Consider the following 18996-nt stretch of genomic DNA (forward strand, 5'->3'; position numbering starts at 1 on the left):
TAGGGCACAGCCTCTCGCCCGCAGACACCGGCGCACCGATTCGCAAACAGGGAGATGCATCAGAAAGAGGTCGGAAGCCTGCCCCAACCCCAACCCAGGCCGCGGGGCAGCCACACTTCCCCGGAAAGATGTTGGCCTCTGATTACCCTGAGCTCTGTAGGCCACAAATCAGCTCAAATCCTGGAAAGGAGGAGAGGGTTGGGCTGGCCACACCGTCTTTTACTCTGATAACCTAAGAAGCACAAACTCGCGGCGACAGGCAAGCACCTCACCTGCCGCCCGAGCAGTGAGGTTTTATGGCAGATCTGGGGAGAGCTAAGCAGGTGTCAGAAGTCCATTTGTGCAAATGAAAGCGAATTCTAGATTAGCACATACAGTGAATGGGAATTCACGTTTTCATTGGGACAGTACATAATGGTGTGTGGGTGGGCACCAATCTTATCCGGGGATTTTCACTTCTGAGAAATCACCAGCACACCTGACCTGGATGGGCGTGGCCCTCCCACCCACTCCCCTGCCTCAGCTTGCGGGTTTTAGGGAGAACGGAGGGCTCGTTACCTGTAAAACTGGAGCTGTCTTTTGGGACTCCCATACCGAGTACTGCGGACAGCAATGGAGGAGAGAGAAAGGAGGGGAGAGAAGAGAGAGAGTCCACAATTGGCATTAACCACAGGGAGGGGCCAGCCCGGGCAGCATCAGTGACGCCCGCAGCCCCGTCCCCACCCCGCTCTGCTCCCCGCTGTCAGGAGGATGCGCAATGGGTACCAAGTGCTCAGCAGCAGTGCCACCCAGTGGCACTCACAGGCAGAGGCCCGCTGTGTTGGGACACTAGGGGGTCCTTCTGTGCCTGGCCTCAATCCCACATTGAACAGGAAACGAAGACAAGAGGTAACCTTGAGGGGACAGTCTGTCTGGGTTTTAATGAAATATGCTTTGGAACAATAGTTGAAAACCCTCAAATCTTCTTGTGCCCATCACCCCACATGCTGGTAAGTCTGCATGTGGCCATGGGGTTCTTTTTAGGATCTTGAGGAAGGAGGGACACCCAGTTCCCCTGTGGGTTCCATGGACATGTGCTCTGACTCAGGTGCTAACAACTGTCTAGGAAGTTCCAATCAATCAAGGACTGAAGGGCCCTGGGGGTTGCACCTGGGCCCTCATCTTTCGTAACAGTGACTGCCACCTGGGTTCTGTGCTCTGTCCACGGAGCTAGCAGTTCACACCCAAGGCCTTCTGCACGCCCTCCCTGTGGTCCAACCTGGACCACTTTCCAAACAGAAAGACCCAGAGCTGGATTTGGAAGTGGCTGTCACAAGGAGGAGGTCAAGGGTGTCCCCTGAGCACCTGGCCGCCCCCACCCTCCCCCAGCATTTGAAAATGGGCAGACATGGTTCCTACAGGCCTGCAAGGCTTTGAGGCTCCCTCAGGGCATTGGGGGAGCTGGTGGGACACAGGGGGCTACAGGAGCTGCGATGTGTAAGATGAAAGAAAGGGAAGCGGGAAGGGGCCCCAGCCCACTCTTGGGCCTCTGTCACCTCCAGTGGAATATTTCAGAGCAGTCAGGAACAAGGCAGGAGTCTAATCCTGGGTCCACCCAGCAAATCTTGGGTTTTTCTTTCCCACTTTAGTTTTAAAAGCTTCCATTCCTTTCCTTGGAGAAAATGCTTGCCTGCGTGCCACTCAGAGCCCTGGTCCTTCCCTCTGGGTCAAGGGAAGGAGACTGACTCAGGGGGACTCCTCCTCAGAGGCAAGGCTGTCCCTGGGAGGGGCCGGGGGTGGGGTGGGTGGGGTCACCTGTAGATCATCCCGGGGGAGCCTGTCTGCCGCAGGGAGAGCCGAGCAGGGGAGCCCGTGGTTGATTCTGGATACATGGAGCCGGCCTCACTGGTCCCGACCTGCTCTCTTCTTCACGGAGGGAAGGTTCTGGAGGAAAAGCCAAGTGGGAGGGGAGGTGGTTAAAAAAGACCAACGGCGTCTTGATCGTGAAGGCCCAGTTCCTCAGGGATCTGTATGTCCCTCATCAGACAGACAGACAGATGGACCCGGGGGCTCAGATAAGGCTGATGATCGGGTCCAATGACTCTGTGAATGATTTCCACTCCATCTCTCCACTTCCCACCCCAATGCTTCGTGGGGGTCCTTCTGCCCTCTCGACTGCTTTTCTGAGGCTCTGGGAGCACTTTCCTGTTGCCCAAACTATGCAGAAATGGCGGTTCCAGAGGGGATCTGTGGACTCGGAACTTGGGACTGTCTTCTTCGTCCCAGGAAGCGGCACCAAGGTCATGCAGGGTAATCCTTGATGCCTCATCTTCCCTGACCCCTGACTCCAGCCCACTGCCACTTGCTGGTACCACTGCTCAGCTTTAAGGAAGCAGCTTGTCAGATGCCTCACGACCCCCAGCACCTGAGACTCATGCCCCTGTGTAACCCCCTCCCCTTGAGTGTACGCTGGACCTAGTGACTTGGTCCTAAGCAAGAGAACAAGGCACAGGTGCTGGGACATCACTTCCATGATTAGGCAACACAGATCACGCCCTCGGTCTTGCTAGCAGGCTCTCTCCCCTGCTGGCTCTCATGAAGCAAGTTGCCATGCTGGAGGAGCCCATGTGGCGAGGAACTGAGGCCTTCACTTCAACAGCCCACAAGAATGACTCCTTCAAATGGGAGCTTAGAAGAGGATCCTTCCCAAGTCAAGCCTTCAAATGAGACACCAGCCCTGGCCAAGACCTTGACTGAAGGCTTGTGAAGCCTCAGAAAAGCTCTGCAGAGGACCCAGGTAAGCAGTGCCAGGACTCCGGACCCACAGGAACTGAGAGAATAAAAGTTGTTTTAAGCCTCTAAGTTTGTGGTAATATTTTATGCATCAACAGATAATGACTACGACAGCCGACATGCATCCATTCACTTCTGCTGCTGCTACCCTTGGGCTGAGTGGCTGTCACCTTTCACTCGAACCACTGGATCAGCCTCTGAACGGATCCCCCGCTCCACCCTCAGGCCTGCAGTCCTGTCCACCCGGCAGCCAGAGGACTCCCTGTAAAAAGTACATTAGGTCACGTCACCCTTTCTTCTCCTTCCCCTGGTCATGGCACCCAGGCCTTCCACGCTCTGCCTCCTGACTCTCTCCACCTGCGCCCTCTAGCCCTCCACCCCTAACTCATGGACCCCAGCCGCCTTGGCCTTCGCAACAGGCTGAGCGCACGCCCTCTGCATTGACCGTTCTTCTGCCTGAACGCTGTGCCACAGCCCTTCTCGTTGTCGGACCTCCTTGGCGAGCCCGCCCCTAACCTCACGCTCAGGGCTTCTCTCCCAGCTTCAGCCAGCCGACCCGTGTAGGGAGGCTGTGTAGGTAACACCAACCAAGCTTCTTGCTGTCTGTCCCTGGGTTCTGGCTCCCTCTCTAGAGCGCCAGCTCTCCCCAGGGCAGGGATTTTGCTGGTCTCGCTCATGGCTATATCCTCTGCACCTACAACAGGGCCTGGCCCTCGGCAGGGGTTAACACATGGCTCCTGAAAGAGTGACGGCCCCCAGATCCAAAATCGCGTGGTCCTGCACCAATGGGTAAAGGGATGGTCTGGGCTCAAAACACAGCCCTACCCGTGATGGGGCCCCAAAACTGGAGGGTAAGCACACTCCCCAGCCGAGTGCCAAGCTGGAGGGCTTTGTTCACGTGATTCCCAGGGACCTCCTGTCACCGTCACCAGGATGTGGGCTTCCTCCAGACACTCCCCGTCCCCTGGTGCTGGCACCTTCGTGGTGCAGGTTTAGGTCCCGCTCATAACTGAGGTCTCTGACTGAGGGGTTGAGCGTGTGTGTGTGAACACGCTGGACAAATGGGGAGAGAAAATACAGGTCAGAGTCACTACCGTGACAACCTCACAGAGATGATGGAGACGTGGGGTCAATGAAGGGTCCCCAGAGTTTTATTCTGAAAGAGCCTCATTTGGAATGGAATGATGAAAGAAATAAAAATGCATTTAAATCCTTAAAAGAAAAACAGCAGGTGCTGGGCTGATGCTGAATCCATGTCTTCTGGCTCATCAGGCGATTCCTCGTCAGCTGTGAGGACGTAATCCAGGTGAACCTCGCCCAGGGCCCCTCGGTGCTCCTCTCACCCAGGACCTTGGCCACTTGGCCCTGTCCACCCATCGCCCTGCAGGCTGGCTCTGGGCGGACACTGAAGGCCTCCTGGTCACCTTTTCCTTTACTCTGGGTTCCATCAGCGTCACCGTCACCAGAGGTACCAGCCTGATGCGCACCTGCCCAGATCTATGCAAGAAACTTCTTAGAGCCCCGAGCCGCCGACAGGCACTGCACTTTTGGGCCACCACACGCCCAGAGGTGGCTGCCATCTAACTGTTGGGAGAGCAGTTGGTTATGCGGCTCCGGGGGAATTGAGTCCCTGTGGCCTTGGGGCCTGGGGAGCCTCAAGAACAGCCTCTCCTTTGAGCCCATTGGCTGCTCTTGGAGTTTGCTCTCCCAGGTGACTCAGGGCATGAAATCCGATCATCTCACTAAGTGGTTAATCTTAAATCAGAGGGTGGTGAACTCACCAGCCCACAGAACATTTGCTGAGGCCCTACTGTGCGCAGGTGCTGGCGGCTGCTGGTACCCCTGCCTCGAGGCACTCCAGAGTGAGTGAGGGACACAAACAGTAAACCATGGCCACAGGGCTAAGGGTGCACGGGGCACCAGGCACCACCTGTTGGGAGGAGAGCTGTCCCCAAGGCCTGTCAAAACCTGCTGGTCCAGCGGCCTTGGGAGAGGCGGGGTCAGGATGTCCTCACACAGGCTAAGGGAATGGGGGCCAGGCAGCCAAGAGCAGACCGGGGTGCCCATGCCCTTGCCTGGGGGGTGCGGCCCACTCCACACCTTGCTGTCTCCTCCATGGCAGCAGCTGGCTGGGTCCAGCTGCCTAGAAATGGTGCCCAACCCCCAGCCAGGGCACTCAGGGGTCTTTAACTTCCAGAATTCCAGAATCACAAACTCAATCTGCATTTGAAACAGCATGAGGACCAAGAGTCTCTGATTCCACAGATATGGGGTGGGCCCAAGCATCTGCATTTCTTACTGGTCACCAGGTGGTACCCATGTTGCTAGTCCAGGGACCACACTTTGAGGACCGCTGGCCTGGGGCCTCAGTCTTGGACTACGGACAGTGGGCTGAACCTGGCCTGCCGCCGATTTTCGGAAGTAAGGTTTTATTGAAACACCTCCACACATTTGTGCTACAAGGGCAGCGTGAGCAGTTGCAATACAGACCTTCTGGCCTATGAGGCTAAACTATTTACTCCCTGGCCCTTTACAGAAGTTTGCTGACCCCTGCCCGGGGCCCTTCTCTCCCCTGCTCTTCAAGATGACAACGTCCCACTCCTTCCTTCTGAAGTCCCCAGTGCCTGCTCTCCGCTGTCTCGCTCAGCTCCTGGCTCTGCTGCTCCCTGTCTCCAGCTGCTCCTTCTCAGTCTCCTTGGCCGCTTCCTGCTCATCTCTGATCTCTAACTTCCATAGCTGCCCAGACTCAGGCCTTGAATCTCCTTTTCTCTCCATCCACACAAAGTTCCTCAGGTTTCCACCAGTCTTCTGGCTCTGAACTCGGTCACTAGACTGCAAGCCCCCATGGTTATATCTCCAGCACCCAACTTTCCCTCGAACCCCAGACTCATTTTTTCAACTGCCCATTCGGCATCTCTGAGGATGTGAGAGACGTGCCTCGGATTCACTCCCCCGGCCCTGTTCTTCCCACAGCCATTCCCATCGCCAGATCATCTTCAGAAACATCCAGGATCCCAAAATTCTCACAGCGGTCCCCACCACCTCCTTCCTGATCCAGGGCACCACCTTCTCTCGCGGGGGTCCCCACAACAGCTTTCTGACAGTTCTCCCGGCTTCCGCAGTTACCCCTTATCAACTACTTTACCGGGGCCAGAGTGAACCTTCTAGAATATAAATCAGATCATGTCGTTACTTTGCTCAAACCTCCCAGTTTCCCATTCAACCCAGAGTGAAAGCCCAAATCTTAGCGACAACCTTGGGCCCCGCCCCACCCGCCCCATGACCTCTGACCACATCCCCTGCTGCCCCCTTGCTCACTCCGCCCCAGCCACACTGGCTCCTTGGGGTCCCATGGACCCAGCAGACACTCAATTTCAGGCCTTTTGTACCTGCTCTTCCTTCCATCAGAAGCTCTCTGACCCCAGAGATCAGGGGTCAGAGGGCCCCCTGCTCCTCCTGGGGCCCCCTCTCTGACCTCCGCCTCTTTATACAAAGGTCACCTTCTCACAGAGTCTTCTCTGGACATCTTATCTTAAATTGCAAACCCCGTCTCCCCCACACTCCCCTAGGCCTTTCCGTGCATCACTTTTCTCCCTGGCGCTTGTCACCTTCTAACATACCCCACACTTTACCTGCTGCCCCATTTAGATCTGCGTCTCCCTCCTGAGCAAGATGCCAGCTCCATGAACGCAGGCAGTTTTCTCTGTTGTGTTCACAGCCGTGCCTGGCACACAGTAGACACTCAAATATTTGTTGAATGAAAGAATGAATAAATGAATGACTTTGTGACTCAGCCTGCTGAAGGCCCACCGGGAAGAAGCACAAGGGAAGCGGGTGGGCAGTCTGTGTTAACTGCAAACAGAATACACCGGGAGGGCCTGGGGACGGCGCTGCAGGCAGGACAAGGGCAGTCTTCTCTGGAGGGTGCAATGCCTGCTCTGTCCAGGGGGGGCGCTCGGGGAAGCTCCAGGTGCAGGGACAACCAGCATCACTGGCTGCACTTAAGGATGTGTGGCTGGGGAGGCCACCTGTCCCACTCCACACCCCTACCTAGCCTGGACTCTGGAAGGTCAGGTTTCCTCTGAGCCAGCGGCCAGCTCTCTAGTCTATAGCCACAGCAGGGTACTGGCCACGCTCCGATGCCCCCTGTACGAGGAACCGCAGGCCTCATTCCTCCTGGGGGGCTGGCACATTTGCCACCTCACAGTGGAGGGGGAGGATCGGTGAAGCTTTCCCACGATCCCTGCTTTGTATTCAGGATGCAGTCACAGGGGTAGAGTCGACCTGCCCAGAGCCCACCTCCTTACTCTGCAGCTGCCACTGTCCAATCAGGAGCCACTGCTTCCGCCCAGCGGCCAATCCCTGAGGAGCCAACATGCTAGTGAGGATGCTGTGGATCCTAGGCAGTGCTGGGCTTGCACCACAGAGCGTGGGAGGCAGGCGGAGCTGGGGAGAAAGGCTTCAGAAACCATCTGACAACAGACCAGGCACAGGAGGGTTGGGGGCGCCTGGCAGCTGGGAGGGTGCTGGCTTGGGGTGCAGGCTGGGAGTCTGCAGTCTGGGTGCCTCCATTTCCTGCATGTCCACCTGGTCTGTGTGTGACCTTGAGCAAACCACCCCAATCTATACTTGGAGAAACTGAGGCACGAAGCGCTCACAGAGGTCCCCCCACGCTTTCTCACGGGAGCAAAGAGAAGTAAGATATGAAAACACTTTGAACCCGGGAGGAAAGATGCTGAGTAAATCATAGCTCTCTCGCTGACAGGGATGGCAGGGGACCTAAAAGGTCAGGAGGCTCACATGTGGGCACTGTCTTCCTTCTCCCCAACTTATTTTGAAAACTTTCACACATCAGAAATGATGTAAAAAATCAGAATAGCAACATATACCCTTCATCCTATTCGCCAGTTGTCTACATTTCACCTCATCTGCCTGCATTCCCTTCCCCTCTCTCTCCTGCTCCTCTCCCCCCACCTCCCCACACACATTTTTCTGAAACATTTGATAGTTGTGATCTCGTGTGCTTTACCCCTAAAGACGGCAGCAAACATCTTCTGAGAATAAGAACTTTGTCTTACGCGACCACAATACTTGGTCATACCTAAGGTAACTAATTCAATACCACCTCATATACAGCCTATATTAAAACGTTCCCAATTATCCCAAAAATATATCTTATGGCTTTTTAAAAAACCCAGGATCCACTCAAGGTCCACAAATGGCCTTGGTTATTTCCCTCCACCTCTCCTAATCTAGCACCCCCAAAGCCCTCCATTTTTTCATTTTTGTTTTTCATGACACTGAATCTTTTTTTAAAAGCTCAGGCCATTTGTCTAGCAGACTGTCCCACGTTTTGTATTTGTCTGATTGCTGTCTCACCATTAGATGGGACTAAACCTTTTTGCAAGCTGTGTCTTTCTCGCATATCCCACCAGGAGGTACACGTGTTTGTCCATCCCGGGCTAAGCCAGGTGCAGTCACTTGGCTAAGGCAGTGTCCGCCTGGCCCAGTGCATCCCCTCCGTAACTAACCAGCAATTGCGGGGGCGGTTTTTTGAGGCTGTGCGAGACTCCGGTTCCCCTGCGACCTCTTGCTGTGGGTGTTTTCTCAACTTCAGTTTTTCTAGAAGGGCCAATGTGCGGCCCAGGGCGCTGGGTGCAGAGGAGGTGAGAGGGCAGGCAGCCGAGTTTAGTCCAGAAGAAAACACAAAAACGGATTCCTGGAGGTCCTAAGCTGTCCTCAAAGCTGCAGCTTTGGCAAGGCCTCGCTGTGTAGACTCTTTCAGGGACTGACTGAGGGCCCCACGGGCCCCTCCAGGCAACCCTGGGGCCTGAGATTGGCCCTGAGACTTGGGGTTGGCAGTCTTCTGGAAAAGCGGACCCATGAGGTGACTTTAAATACGGACGAGCACGTTTATGTGCAAAGAGGGAAAGCACCCGAATAAACCAGATAAACTGCAAGAAGTCCTGGGGTCCAGTGGACCAAGGTGAGGCGCCCATGACCAGACACACGAGCACTCTCTCTCTTTGAGCCTCAGTTTCCTCATCTGCGAAATGGGGGCCTGGACTACATAACCCTCAATTCCTCTGTTGGAGCTAAGGATAAATGACTGTATTATTCTGGGGGCAAATGTGCCTGGAGGCGGGGGTCTGAGTTGGAGTTGCGAGGGGCTCCCCCTCTCTTCCTCCCTCCCTCTCTCACTGATCCCTTCAGACTCAGCATTAAAAATGGAATCCACAGCCTCTCAGCATTGACCAGAGCTCCTTGCATGAGATGGGGAGAATTCAGCGCATGCAGGAGAGAGAAGAAAATGAAGATGCAGCTTAAAACGAGAAACTACGAAGAAAGGTCAGACCCGAGCTCATGGGTGCAGGACGGAGACACAAAATAACAGAAGACACTTTCTGATCGGGCCTGGTTGGGAACCACCTGTTCTGGTTACCCAGATGTTCTGGTTGACTGAGCTGCCATCTAATTTGCATGGACGAAGGGTATGAGGGTACAGGAGATTGAACCAGTAGCCCTCATTCCTCACTTCTCCCAGTATCCATGTCCTCTGCTGGGTGGTTGATGCCTCCCCTCAACACACAGACACATGCACACACATACACATGCGCGCGCGCACACACACACACACACACACACACACACACACACACACTTTGGCCAATGGAGAGTGAGCAGAATGACGATGCACCAGCTCCAGCCGTGGCCATCCGAGACTTGCCCTGGAGCCTCTGCCGTTATCTTGGATGAACCTGCCCCAGACCACCTGGCTGGTCCAAAGAGGCCAGGCTGCACATGCAATAGCCACCAGCCTAGATTGGGCATTGCCAGCAGCCCTGCAGCCTGGAGCCTGCCGACCACGAATGTGTGATAAATGAACGCTCACTGTGGCCTCCACCAGGACTGTTACACAGCAGGTGAGTGGACTTGTAACTTTAGCACTCCTGGGAGCACGCTCTGCTGTGCTTTACTCTCCGGGGTCATCCTTATTAAATTATAACTCTGGTGGGTGGCTCGGAGCTACTTCAAGCTACTGGAAAAGGAGGCCATGTTTGTCTCCCTACTGTAGATTCTAGAGCACAAGAAAACTCGGGTGGTGGGAACCTTCATTTAGTGAGATCTCTTGATCCAAAGTGAGCATTTTGAACACTGAAGAGGGTAACTGTTTCTAAATCGAAATCTCAGCGGAGCCTACCACACACATTTCTCTCTTCTCCTAGGGCTGGGTCGATGCCATAATTCCACCCTCTTTGGGTGACCCAAGGAGACCATTCCAGGTGTTGGGGAGGAGGCAAGGCCCTGTCGGGGTTCAGATCTGGCCCTCGGTTTGAATCCTAACTCCATCATTTATTGGTGGATGACCTTGGGCAAATCTCTCCACCCTCCCAAGTGTCAGTTTCTTCATCTGTGAAATAGGACAATAACAGGAGTTGGGAGAGGGTCTCACGTGCTAACAGGTGGGGGTGCACAGCGATGGGCACGGAGGCTGGGATCTGCCTGTGCCTGGCCCTGGCAGAGGGCAGGCGCTGGCCCACGGCCTGGGGGGGGTGCTTCTTGGAAAGTTGCTGACCACAGCTCCTTCCCAGACATTTGCACCATGTGCAAAAGGCAAATGCAGTCCCTCTTGCACAGATGCGTCCTCAGGCTTGCTAAAACATCTGCTTTCCCCTCACTGCCTCTTGCCTTTGCTCTCAGAAGGCTCCTCTTCTTTTCCAGAAGAAGGCTCATCTCTTATGGATGCAACCAGCCACGCACAGGTATGATTCGGCGTCATGGGGAGACCTGGGCTTCTTTGGCCTTCTGTGGCTGCATCCCAATTCTGGACCATCCTGGAAGCTCCAAGTTTCCAGAAGGCTTGTTCCTAGTTAGCTGAGGTCTTAAGAATGATAACATTATATGAGTTATTTTTTGCCACGTGACAAGTATTAGCAACTTAAGACAACAAACATGTCTCACTCGGTTTTCGAGAGCCAGGAAACTGGGATTGACTTGGCTGGGTGGTGCCGCCCAGGGTCTTTCCCGAGGCTGAGTCAGGATGTTGGTTGGGGCTGCAGTCTCATCTGAAGGCTTGACTGGAGCCAGAGGTGCCTCTTAGATGTCTCATGCACGTGGCTGTGGGCAGGGGTCCTCAGCTCCTCACCATCTGGATCTCTTACGCCAAGGCAGCTGGCTTCTCAAGAGTGAGGGATCAAGAGGGAGAAGCTGCGATGTCTTTTATGACAGAGGCTCCGAAGTTTTGTTCTATTGGTCACAAAGACCAACCCCAATACCATGAGGGAGGATGTAAGGACCAGGGGCAGGCCCATTGCAGGCCATCTTGGGGGTCACTACTACAGCACCCCACATTTACTCCATTTCCATATCCCCTGAGACCATGGAACGCTGGCTTTACCAGGACAGCGAGGTTCATCTCTTCTGTTCATGGGTGTGTCCCAGAGCAGCGCCAGGCACAGGCAGATGCTCAGTGCATGCGGACTGACGGGGAGCAGAGGAACGGCTCCACCTGACAGACGGCAGGGTGATCTTCCTGGCAGCCTCAGGGCTCAGGGCTAGGACTCAAGCTCCTGCCTCCTGAACTGATGCCACTTTGCATGTTGCTTCTCAAACCCTGGCAATCCTGCCCGCCAAAGCCCTCAGTGCTGCTATGACTACTACATGGCACGAAACCACGCCTTTTATGGGGCCACAGCCTGCAGAGGCCACGGCCATGACCACGCGTCTCATGAAGCGACAGGAAGAGGTGTAACTGCTCGAAACCACAGAGATCTGGAGAGGTTCTTGCGTAACACACCCTTCCCCTCTCCCGGATGCCAGGCGCCCGAGACTGGAGCCCACTCCTCTCCTACGAGCAAGATTAGAGACAAAGAGCGAGTGCTGCTGACCAAGGCGGCTGCAGAATCTGAGTGCCCCTGGGGTATCCACTCTGCCTGCGGGGGCATCTTCAGGAGCAAGCAGAGGCCCAGTGCTGGAAGGGGTCGGGAGGTCAACAACCCAGTTCCAAAACAGCACCATCCAGGTCCTGCTCAGATTCAGATGGGGTGAGGGAGAATGGTACAAACATTTCTGGGGCCTGGGAGTCAGGCCCTCCAGGACCACCTGCTCTTCACCACAAAGAAAGCTCTCTCTTGTCCAAGCTCTCGAGGCCTAAGCAGGGGGAGCCGAGTGGCATGGTGACCCGCCAACCAGACACTAAGCAGTGTGGACCTCACGTGGTCAGACAACAGTGCAGCATCTGGACCAAGCCACGGAGCCCAAGGGCCAGACTACCGGACAGAACGTCTGTTCATATATCTAACTGATGTTCCAGTAAGAATTTCTTGAAAAGATCACAGGCTGAAAATTTCAATCTTTTCAAAGCCACATTCAAATGTCTGTCTCCTGATTATAAACAACAAGTCAACCCAGCACAGAGCCCAGGTCTAGACTGTTGCAAGGACCGTCCCCATTCATATCTAATTAACGCCACCATTAAAAAAAAGACCATAGCCGGGGGCTGGCCCCGTGGCCGAGTGGTTAAGTTTGCGCGCTCCACTGCAGGCGGCCCCGTGTTTTCGTTGGTTCGAATCCTGGGCGCGGACATGGCACTGCTCATCAAACCACGCTGAGGCAGCGTCCCACATGCCACAACTAGAAGGACCCACAACGAAGAATATACAACTATGTACCCGGGGGCTTTGGGGAGAGAAAGGAAAAAAATAAAATCTTTAAAGAAAAAAAAGACCATAGCCAAAAAATTCCAACTTTCCCGAAGCAGAGTTGAAATGCCTTCCCACTTATATAGCCCACTCACATCCACACCCATTTCTCAGGCTGGGTGCCTTCCTACTGAAGCAGAAAGCTTGCTGCGGCTCCTGGCTACGTCTGGGCTGTGCACAGTGATGGCTGGGGGTCTGCCGGGGTCAGTGGCCAAAGGCCCCCAGGCTTAGGAACAGCCATCCTCCTTCCCTGCGAGGGAACAGAGGCTCAGACCATGGGGGTCAGGGACCTCATCTCCTGGGGGCTCCCCCAGCTCCACCCTGATCCTGGTGACCACAGGTGGAAGGGTGCAGGGCCCTCACTTGGTGCCGGGGGGAGTGGGCCTCAGCGCTTTACAGACCGAGTGACCTGCAGCGAGTTGGGGCCAGACACAGGAAGCAGAAGCCCACGGCGCTTCAGAATCTCCATAACCATTCCTGAGTGCTCAGGCCACAGGCCTCTCTCAGTCATTCATTCAGCAAACATGGCATAGCTCTCCTCTCCCACCCGGGGAAGCTCAGAGCCTCCTCCCCATCTCGTGCCCCGGCCTCCATGTGACCACACCCTGCCCGATATCCTGCTTGGGCCCAGAAGTGAAGAAGAGAACGTGGTGGGGGAGGGAAGAGACGTGTACCGAGAGTTGCTGACGGCTTTTCTAGGCGGGGGGAAGCCCCTCGGGAGCTGGGAGCTGGCTAACCCCCCGCCTCCCCTGCGTGGTGACCACAGACCGCCCTTCCAGGACAGAACTGCAGGGTGGGGAAGGGCTTCAAGGGGTCCTCCAGCCACCTGCCCCCTTGCCCTGCACTCAGCCTGCAGGAGAGAGGAGGGGTGGGGACTCATCTGCTTTGTTTTTAAGGCAGGGACCCTCGCCTCTTCCTCCTGCGAAACCACTTTCCACTCAGAGATGGGACCTCCCAGGCCAGGGTCCCCTGGAGTCAGCAGAGGGGCAGGAATCTCTTCAGGAGCTGGCAAGGACTGCTCGGCAGCTGGCACCCGCCCCACCCCACAGAGGCGGCCCCGCGGTGCTCTGGATCTCCAGGCGCCTCCAGTCTCATTGCCCTGGGGATGAAAGCAGAAGCCAGCAGCCTGGCTGGCAGAGCCATGTCGCCGTCAGACCCCTCCTCTGGGTGCCGGGCTGCTGCACCCACCCCCCCGCCTGCCTGGGCAGTCACTGGGCAGGCAGGGAGGACGCCACATGGGGCCTGGTAGGGTGTCTGCAGGGGCAGCTCCCACCCCGCTGCAGCCAGCCCCATGGGGGCATGGGGCACAGGGGTGCAGGCCTGACTCATCCTGGACATCAGGGGACACCCAAGCCCTGCTCATGGAGCCTGGTGTCCGCCCCTCAAGCACAAAACCCACCCTGGGAAACAGGGTCTCTGAAACACCCCAGTACCTGCTCCTGGATCAGAACGGCCAGAGACGAGAGCATTTTCCTGTGTCTGAGGTGGAAGGCGCGGTTACCGACTGCAGCAAAGCAGAGCACGCAGGGACCAGGCCGACCAGGAAGTTGGTGGCAGCAAGTGCGACGCAGAGCGGAGGACGCCTGGCAAGCCTGGGCCCCTGGGGTGCTGGGTGTGGCCTCCAGTCCCAGAAGTGCCCCGAGGAGGGCCCCACACGCCCCCAGCCTTCCTGGCAGTGTAGCAGCTGCGCGGGACAGGAGGCAGACCCTCCCAGGCAGGCTGCGAGCCCTTTGCAGGGACGGAGGGGCACAGATGTGCAGCCACAGCTAGTCCTGGTGACACACAAGAGTTCCCACCTATTCGCGCCAGCTCTGTGACAGTGCCGGGCTACATGCCTTTCACCTGTGCCCCCGCATCCTGTCGTCCCCGCAGCCCTGGGAGGGGGACTGCTACTCTCTCCACTCTACAGGTGACGACAGTGAGGGTCAGAGAGGTCAGGCCCATGTCCCGGATTCGAACCTAGTGCCGGCTGACTGCAAATCTGTGCTCTGAGCTGAGTACTGTTAAGATGCCCTCACCCGGAGGGTGAGCCCAGGGTAGGGCTCTGTTTCACCCATGTCCCACTCGCGGTCCCAGGGGACATGCACTGTGCCAGGACACAACAGGTGCAAGCAGATGATGTGCGGGGTGGGGTGGCCTGGGAGGATGGGGGCGGTCCTCGTTCTTGGGGAGGTTTTCTTCCTCCCCACCATAGCCTTTTCCTGCTCTGCCCTTCCTGCCTGAGGAGGTCCCTCACCGGGGGGAGAGTGAGGCAAAGGGAGGTCTCGGAGGGAACCTTCCATCTCCTTTCGTGCTGGCCAACTATGCTAGGCTGTCTCCAGCCCGTTCTGGGGGAATGGGGTGGACCCCACCTCCTCCCGAGGGGTGGGCGGGGGCTCTGAAGCCTCAGGCAAGGAGTCAGCCAGCCTGGCGCCTGTGCCTCAGATGGGAAGTGCCAGTGGGTCCCAGTGGGATTAAGACACAGATGGGGCGATGGGGTGAAGAAGGAGGAAAGAGAAGGGAGAAGCAACAGTTTGGGTGCTCAGTAAACATCTCATAACTGGCTGATGAAAGCAGAGGCATCGAGAGAGGAACAGGATGGAGAAGACAGAAGGAGCAAGGAGAGCACATGGAAAATGAGAAAAAAAGGAGAATCCAGGAGGGAGATGGCGGGGGGTGGTGTCCCACAGCCGAGCCCTTCTGGGCATCGACTCAGCCCTCCTGCCCTTAACTCCCACAGGGAAGGGCACTTTTGCAGACGAGGACACCAAGGCCCATGGATCCTAAATACCACCCAGGGCCACCTGGCCCATCCATGGCAGAGCTGGGACGAGACTCAGGTGTGTCTGGCTCCAGATTAGGGCTCTTTCCTCTACCAGTATAACAGTGACCTCCCTTGGCCCTGGAGCCCCTTGGGCCTGACTCAGGACAGCACCCTCCACTGCCTGCCAGGACCGACTCCGTGGGTCTGCAAATGCAGACTTAATTCACTGCTATCCCGGATCTCTGAGCAGCGGGTAAAAGTCAAACATTTCAAATGAACTCGTGCGAGCTCACCAGTTGCTTTGAAGTGTGTTAGCCACAACGAACCAGACCTCAAACCGCAGCTCCATTCTTGGCCCCTAAAAGTAAATCATATTTTTTCAGGTATTTGCCAACTTCTTTTAAAAAGTGACTTTGGACCAGGAAGGCAGAGGCCAGGAAGGCAGAGGGTTGTTAAACGCTGGGTGGCAAGGTTAGAAATGCCTCGTTTAGTCAATAAGCAGCTCCCCTCTGCATCGATGTGCCTGGACCATAGGCTGAAGCCGGATCAATAAACATGGCAGAGAGAGTTGCTGACTGATCATGCCACCCAAGAGCCCCTTTCTTGAATTATCCTCCAGTGAGCATGGCCTAGGATGCAGTCTATCAGCAGAGTCCTGGGGGGTGGGACTTCCAGGAAAGCTTTTCTTCCTGATGGAAAGGGACAGGCTCTTCCCGTATGCTCTTCTTCATGGAGGAGGCTGCCAACCAAGTTCTGCCCCCATTCTCAGCAGAAGGGATGTGGGGGGAGGCGGGGGCGTCTCGGGCCGGGTCACGGGGCAGGAGGTGGCAACACCAAGGACGGTGTGGGGTGACCCGTGCAGCAAGTAGTCTTGTACTGTCCCCCCAGTGCAACCACAGAACAAGGTGGTGGCCAGGCTGGTCTTGGGACCACCAAAAATATCTTCCTGCTAAGTGTGGACCTCACAGAAGTTCTAGATATTTTCACAACTTAAGGAGCAAGTACTGAATAAATCTGCCTCGATGCAACTCACATTCCTTTGGCCCAGGACTCTGGGGGGTGGCACGTCCCCTGAGTGTAGCAAGAGAACTGGGTTCATGCGTCCCAGACTCTCCCGGTGTGAGGAGCATGGAGCACAGGTCCAGGGCTCTGCAGACACATGATTCCCCCTGTAAGATCCCCCGTGAGTGGGTCTCGTGCAATTCACCCATGGGAGACCCTGAGCAGACCATTCCCCTGGGGACAACTGAAAAGATGAAAAACATCCTTTTTATGTTGATTTGAAATTGGCTTCTTCGTAACTTCCACCTGCTGGGCCCACCTGCATCCTCTGGAGACAAATCCGGTCTCTTTGTCGTCCGGCATTCCTTTGAGCATTTCGGGATACCTGGCATTGCTCACCCGCCCCATCGGGAGTGAACAATGCTGCTTCTTTCAACGATTCCACACAAGGCTTCCGACTTAGTTAATAAATATAATTTGGGCCAATGTCATGCAACATGCTTCACATGGCTATCACACAGAACCCCACGGAAGCTCAGAGGCCGGCCGGGTAACTGTCCATTGTGCCAACGAGGACGCTGAGGCCGAGGTCAGCCAGCTGGTGAGTGGCAGAGCAGGGATCTGGTGCTCGAGGGTCCAACTCCAGACTCGGGGCACTTAGTGAGCCCCACTTGGTATGGCCTCTCCCTGAACTCCCACGTCACCTCCTTCACAGGTGCGGCAGTTCGATGAAATCCTCTGGAAAACAACAGAGGCGCCCAGAACCAAGAGCTGCATCTCAGGTCGTGGTCAGCAGCGAGTGAAGCGGGGCGGCCTCCCTCCTTGCGCTGGGACAGGGGTCAGAACGGCTGCGGCCCGCAGGCCCAATGTGTCCTGTGCCTGTGTTTGCATGGCCTGGGAGTTAAGAATGGTTTTCATGTTTTTAAGCAGTTGGAAGAAAAACAAAAGAAGACTATTTCATGGCAGATGAAAATTACATAAAATTCAAATTTCAGTGTCCATAAATAAAGTTTTATTGGCACAGAGCCTCACTCACTTGTTGTCTTGGTCTGCTCAGGCCACAAATGGGGGCTTCAACAACAGACATTTCTTTCTCACGGTTCTGGAGGCTGGAAGTCCAAGATCAAGGTCCAGCAGATTTGGTGTCTGGTGAGGCTCTCCTCCCGACTTGCAGAACTTCTTTCTCACTGTGTCCTCACATGTGGACAGGTTTCTTCCTCCTCTTACAAGGGCACCAGTCTGATCCTGGGGCCCCACCCTTATGACCTCATCTAACCCTAATCCCATCCCAAAGAGCCCCCTCCAAATACATCCCACACACATCGGCATGTGAATTTTGGGTGACACAAACATTCAATCCATAACACTTATTGACGAATTGTCCATGCTTTCACGTGACACGGCAGCGCTGAGGAGCTGTGACAGAGGCTGTGCTGTGAGCCTCATGCATTGACTCTCTGGGCCTTTGGGGAATAGGTTCACCGAGCTCTGCTCTGGGACAGCGCTCCCTCCACTCCCACACCCCACAGAAGGCCACCCTCATTCCTGGGGCAACAAGGGCCTCAGACACGGAGCCACCCCCATCTGCTTCTGCTGCGCACACACCCTCAGAGCCACATCCCCCTCCCGGACCCCGTCCCTGCCCCCTCCCACCCCCACGTGCCCGCACTTGTTTTCTGGGTCTTTACCTCTCTCTGTGTGGCGCTCCACTAAGTGTGGCTCAGCGCCGGGCTCCGAGCACACTCTTGGTTTCTGTTACTTTGCTGTCTCTTGAGTTTGGGTGCATCTCAGGTGGTTTGCTGACTTTTAAGCCGACCCTGGGATTCTGTTGAGAGTTTTCATCTTCTGAGATGACAGCCTCCTCTCTGGGGACTGGACACGCTAATCCACTTTAATAACCGGTACTCAGAAGGCAGACCCACTCCGCGGCGGTGTGATTTGTAGCATTTTGCCCATCCCAGTTGGAAGCCTCACTGTGGGGGGAAGGACACGTGGGAGGCACCCTTGTTGATGCGGACGCCTGCAGGGGCCACGTGTCACAGTCCAGCGGGATTTATTGTTGGTGCGCACTCAGCAACACCATTGTGCCTACCATCCCCGCAGCCACGACACGTGTGAGAGGTCTCCCAGAGCCTTCACAGAAATGCAAACCTTCACGGTTGAAAAGCTCGCTGCATTTTTTTTCTGCGAGACACCTCCCCAGTGTCATGTTATGCAAATTTTCCAGGCACTCAAGATAGGCCACGTATAAACACCTCATTGAATTCAGAACTAGGCTCTCTGGTCTATTGAAAGGATTCCTCCCCCTGAGGCCCCGTGGCCACTGCCTGAGGTTTGACATGGCTCCACCCTGACTCACGGAAGAAGCTGGGGACACACACGCGATGACGACAATGATGGCGGTGGGGAGAGACATGACGGGGATAACGTCACAGGGAAAGAAACTCCCAAGAGGGAGGTCCCTCCCAGCCAGCCCTGCCCTGTAGGGTTCTACCTGCTCCTCTCCCTCAGACGTCTGGGGAGCAGAGCAGGGAGGGTGGCCAGAAGGTGGGCCCCGGGGGACCACGGCTGGTCCCCGGGAGCCTGTGGGAGGTCCCCTGGCTCCAACGGTTGCAGTTCTCCATGGGTGGCAGATGGGTGCCAGTGGCACATGTTTCCCTCTCGCAGAGGGCCTGAGGCTCCTCACGCCACTGAAATGTCCCTTCTCAAAAGATGTTCCATGCATAAGAGAAAACTAACGACTGCAGAATCTTTTTTTTAAACATCTCTAAAGCCCCA

General features: G+C 55.8%; 1 protein-coding gene across 16 annotated transcripts in view; it reads right to left on the reverse strand.

Annotated features, from left to right (window-relative positions):
* Positions 1-18996, reverse strand: part of KCNAB2 (potassium voltage-gated channel subfamily A regulatory beta subunit 2) — a 91106-nt gene that overhangs the window by 52731 nt on the left and 19379 nt on the right. For 2 of the 16 annotated variants that reach the window (XM_070261106.1, XM_070261101.1), the window contains 3 exons: positions 17907-18191; positions 1795-1923; positions 559-600 (listed from right to left, as the gene is read on the reverse strand). The exons of 2 other annotated variants lie outside the window; for them this stretch is intronic. In XM_070261106.1, coding sequence (XP_070117207.1) covers positions 559-600; positions 1795-1871 — 119 coding nt within the window. In that variant the 5' untranslated portion in view covers positions 1872-1923; positions 17907-18191. Of the gene's footprint in view, positions 1-558; positions 601-1794; positions 1924-6404; positions 7054-13906; positions 14114-17906; positions 18192-18996 lie in introns of those variants that run through there. 12 more of the 16 variants (XM_023635908.2, XM_070261098.1, XM_023635911.2 and 9 more) reach the window with 9 other exon arrangements.

This window comes from Equus caballus, chromosome 2, assembly GCF_041296265.1.
Source record: "Equus caballus isolate H_3958 breed thoroughbred chromosome 2, TB-T2T, whole genome shotgun sequence".
Classification (NCBI taxonomy): domain Eukaryota; kingdom Metazoa; phylum Chordata; class Mammalia; order Perissodactyla; family Equidae; genus Equus; species Equus caballus.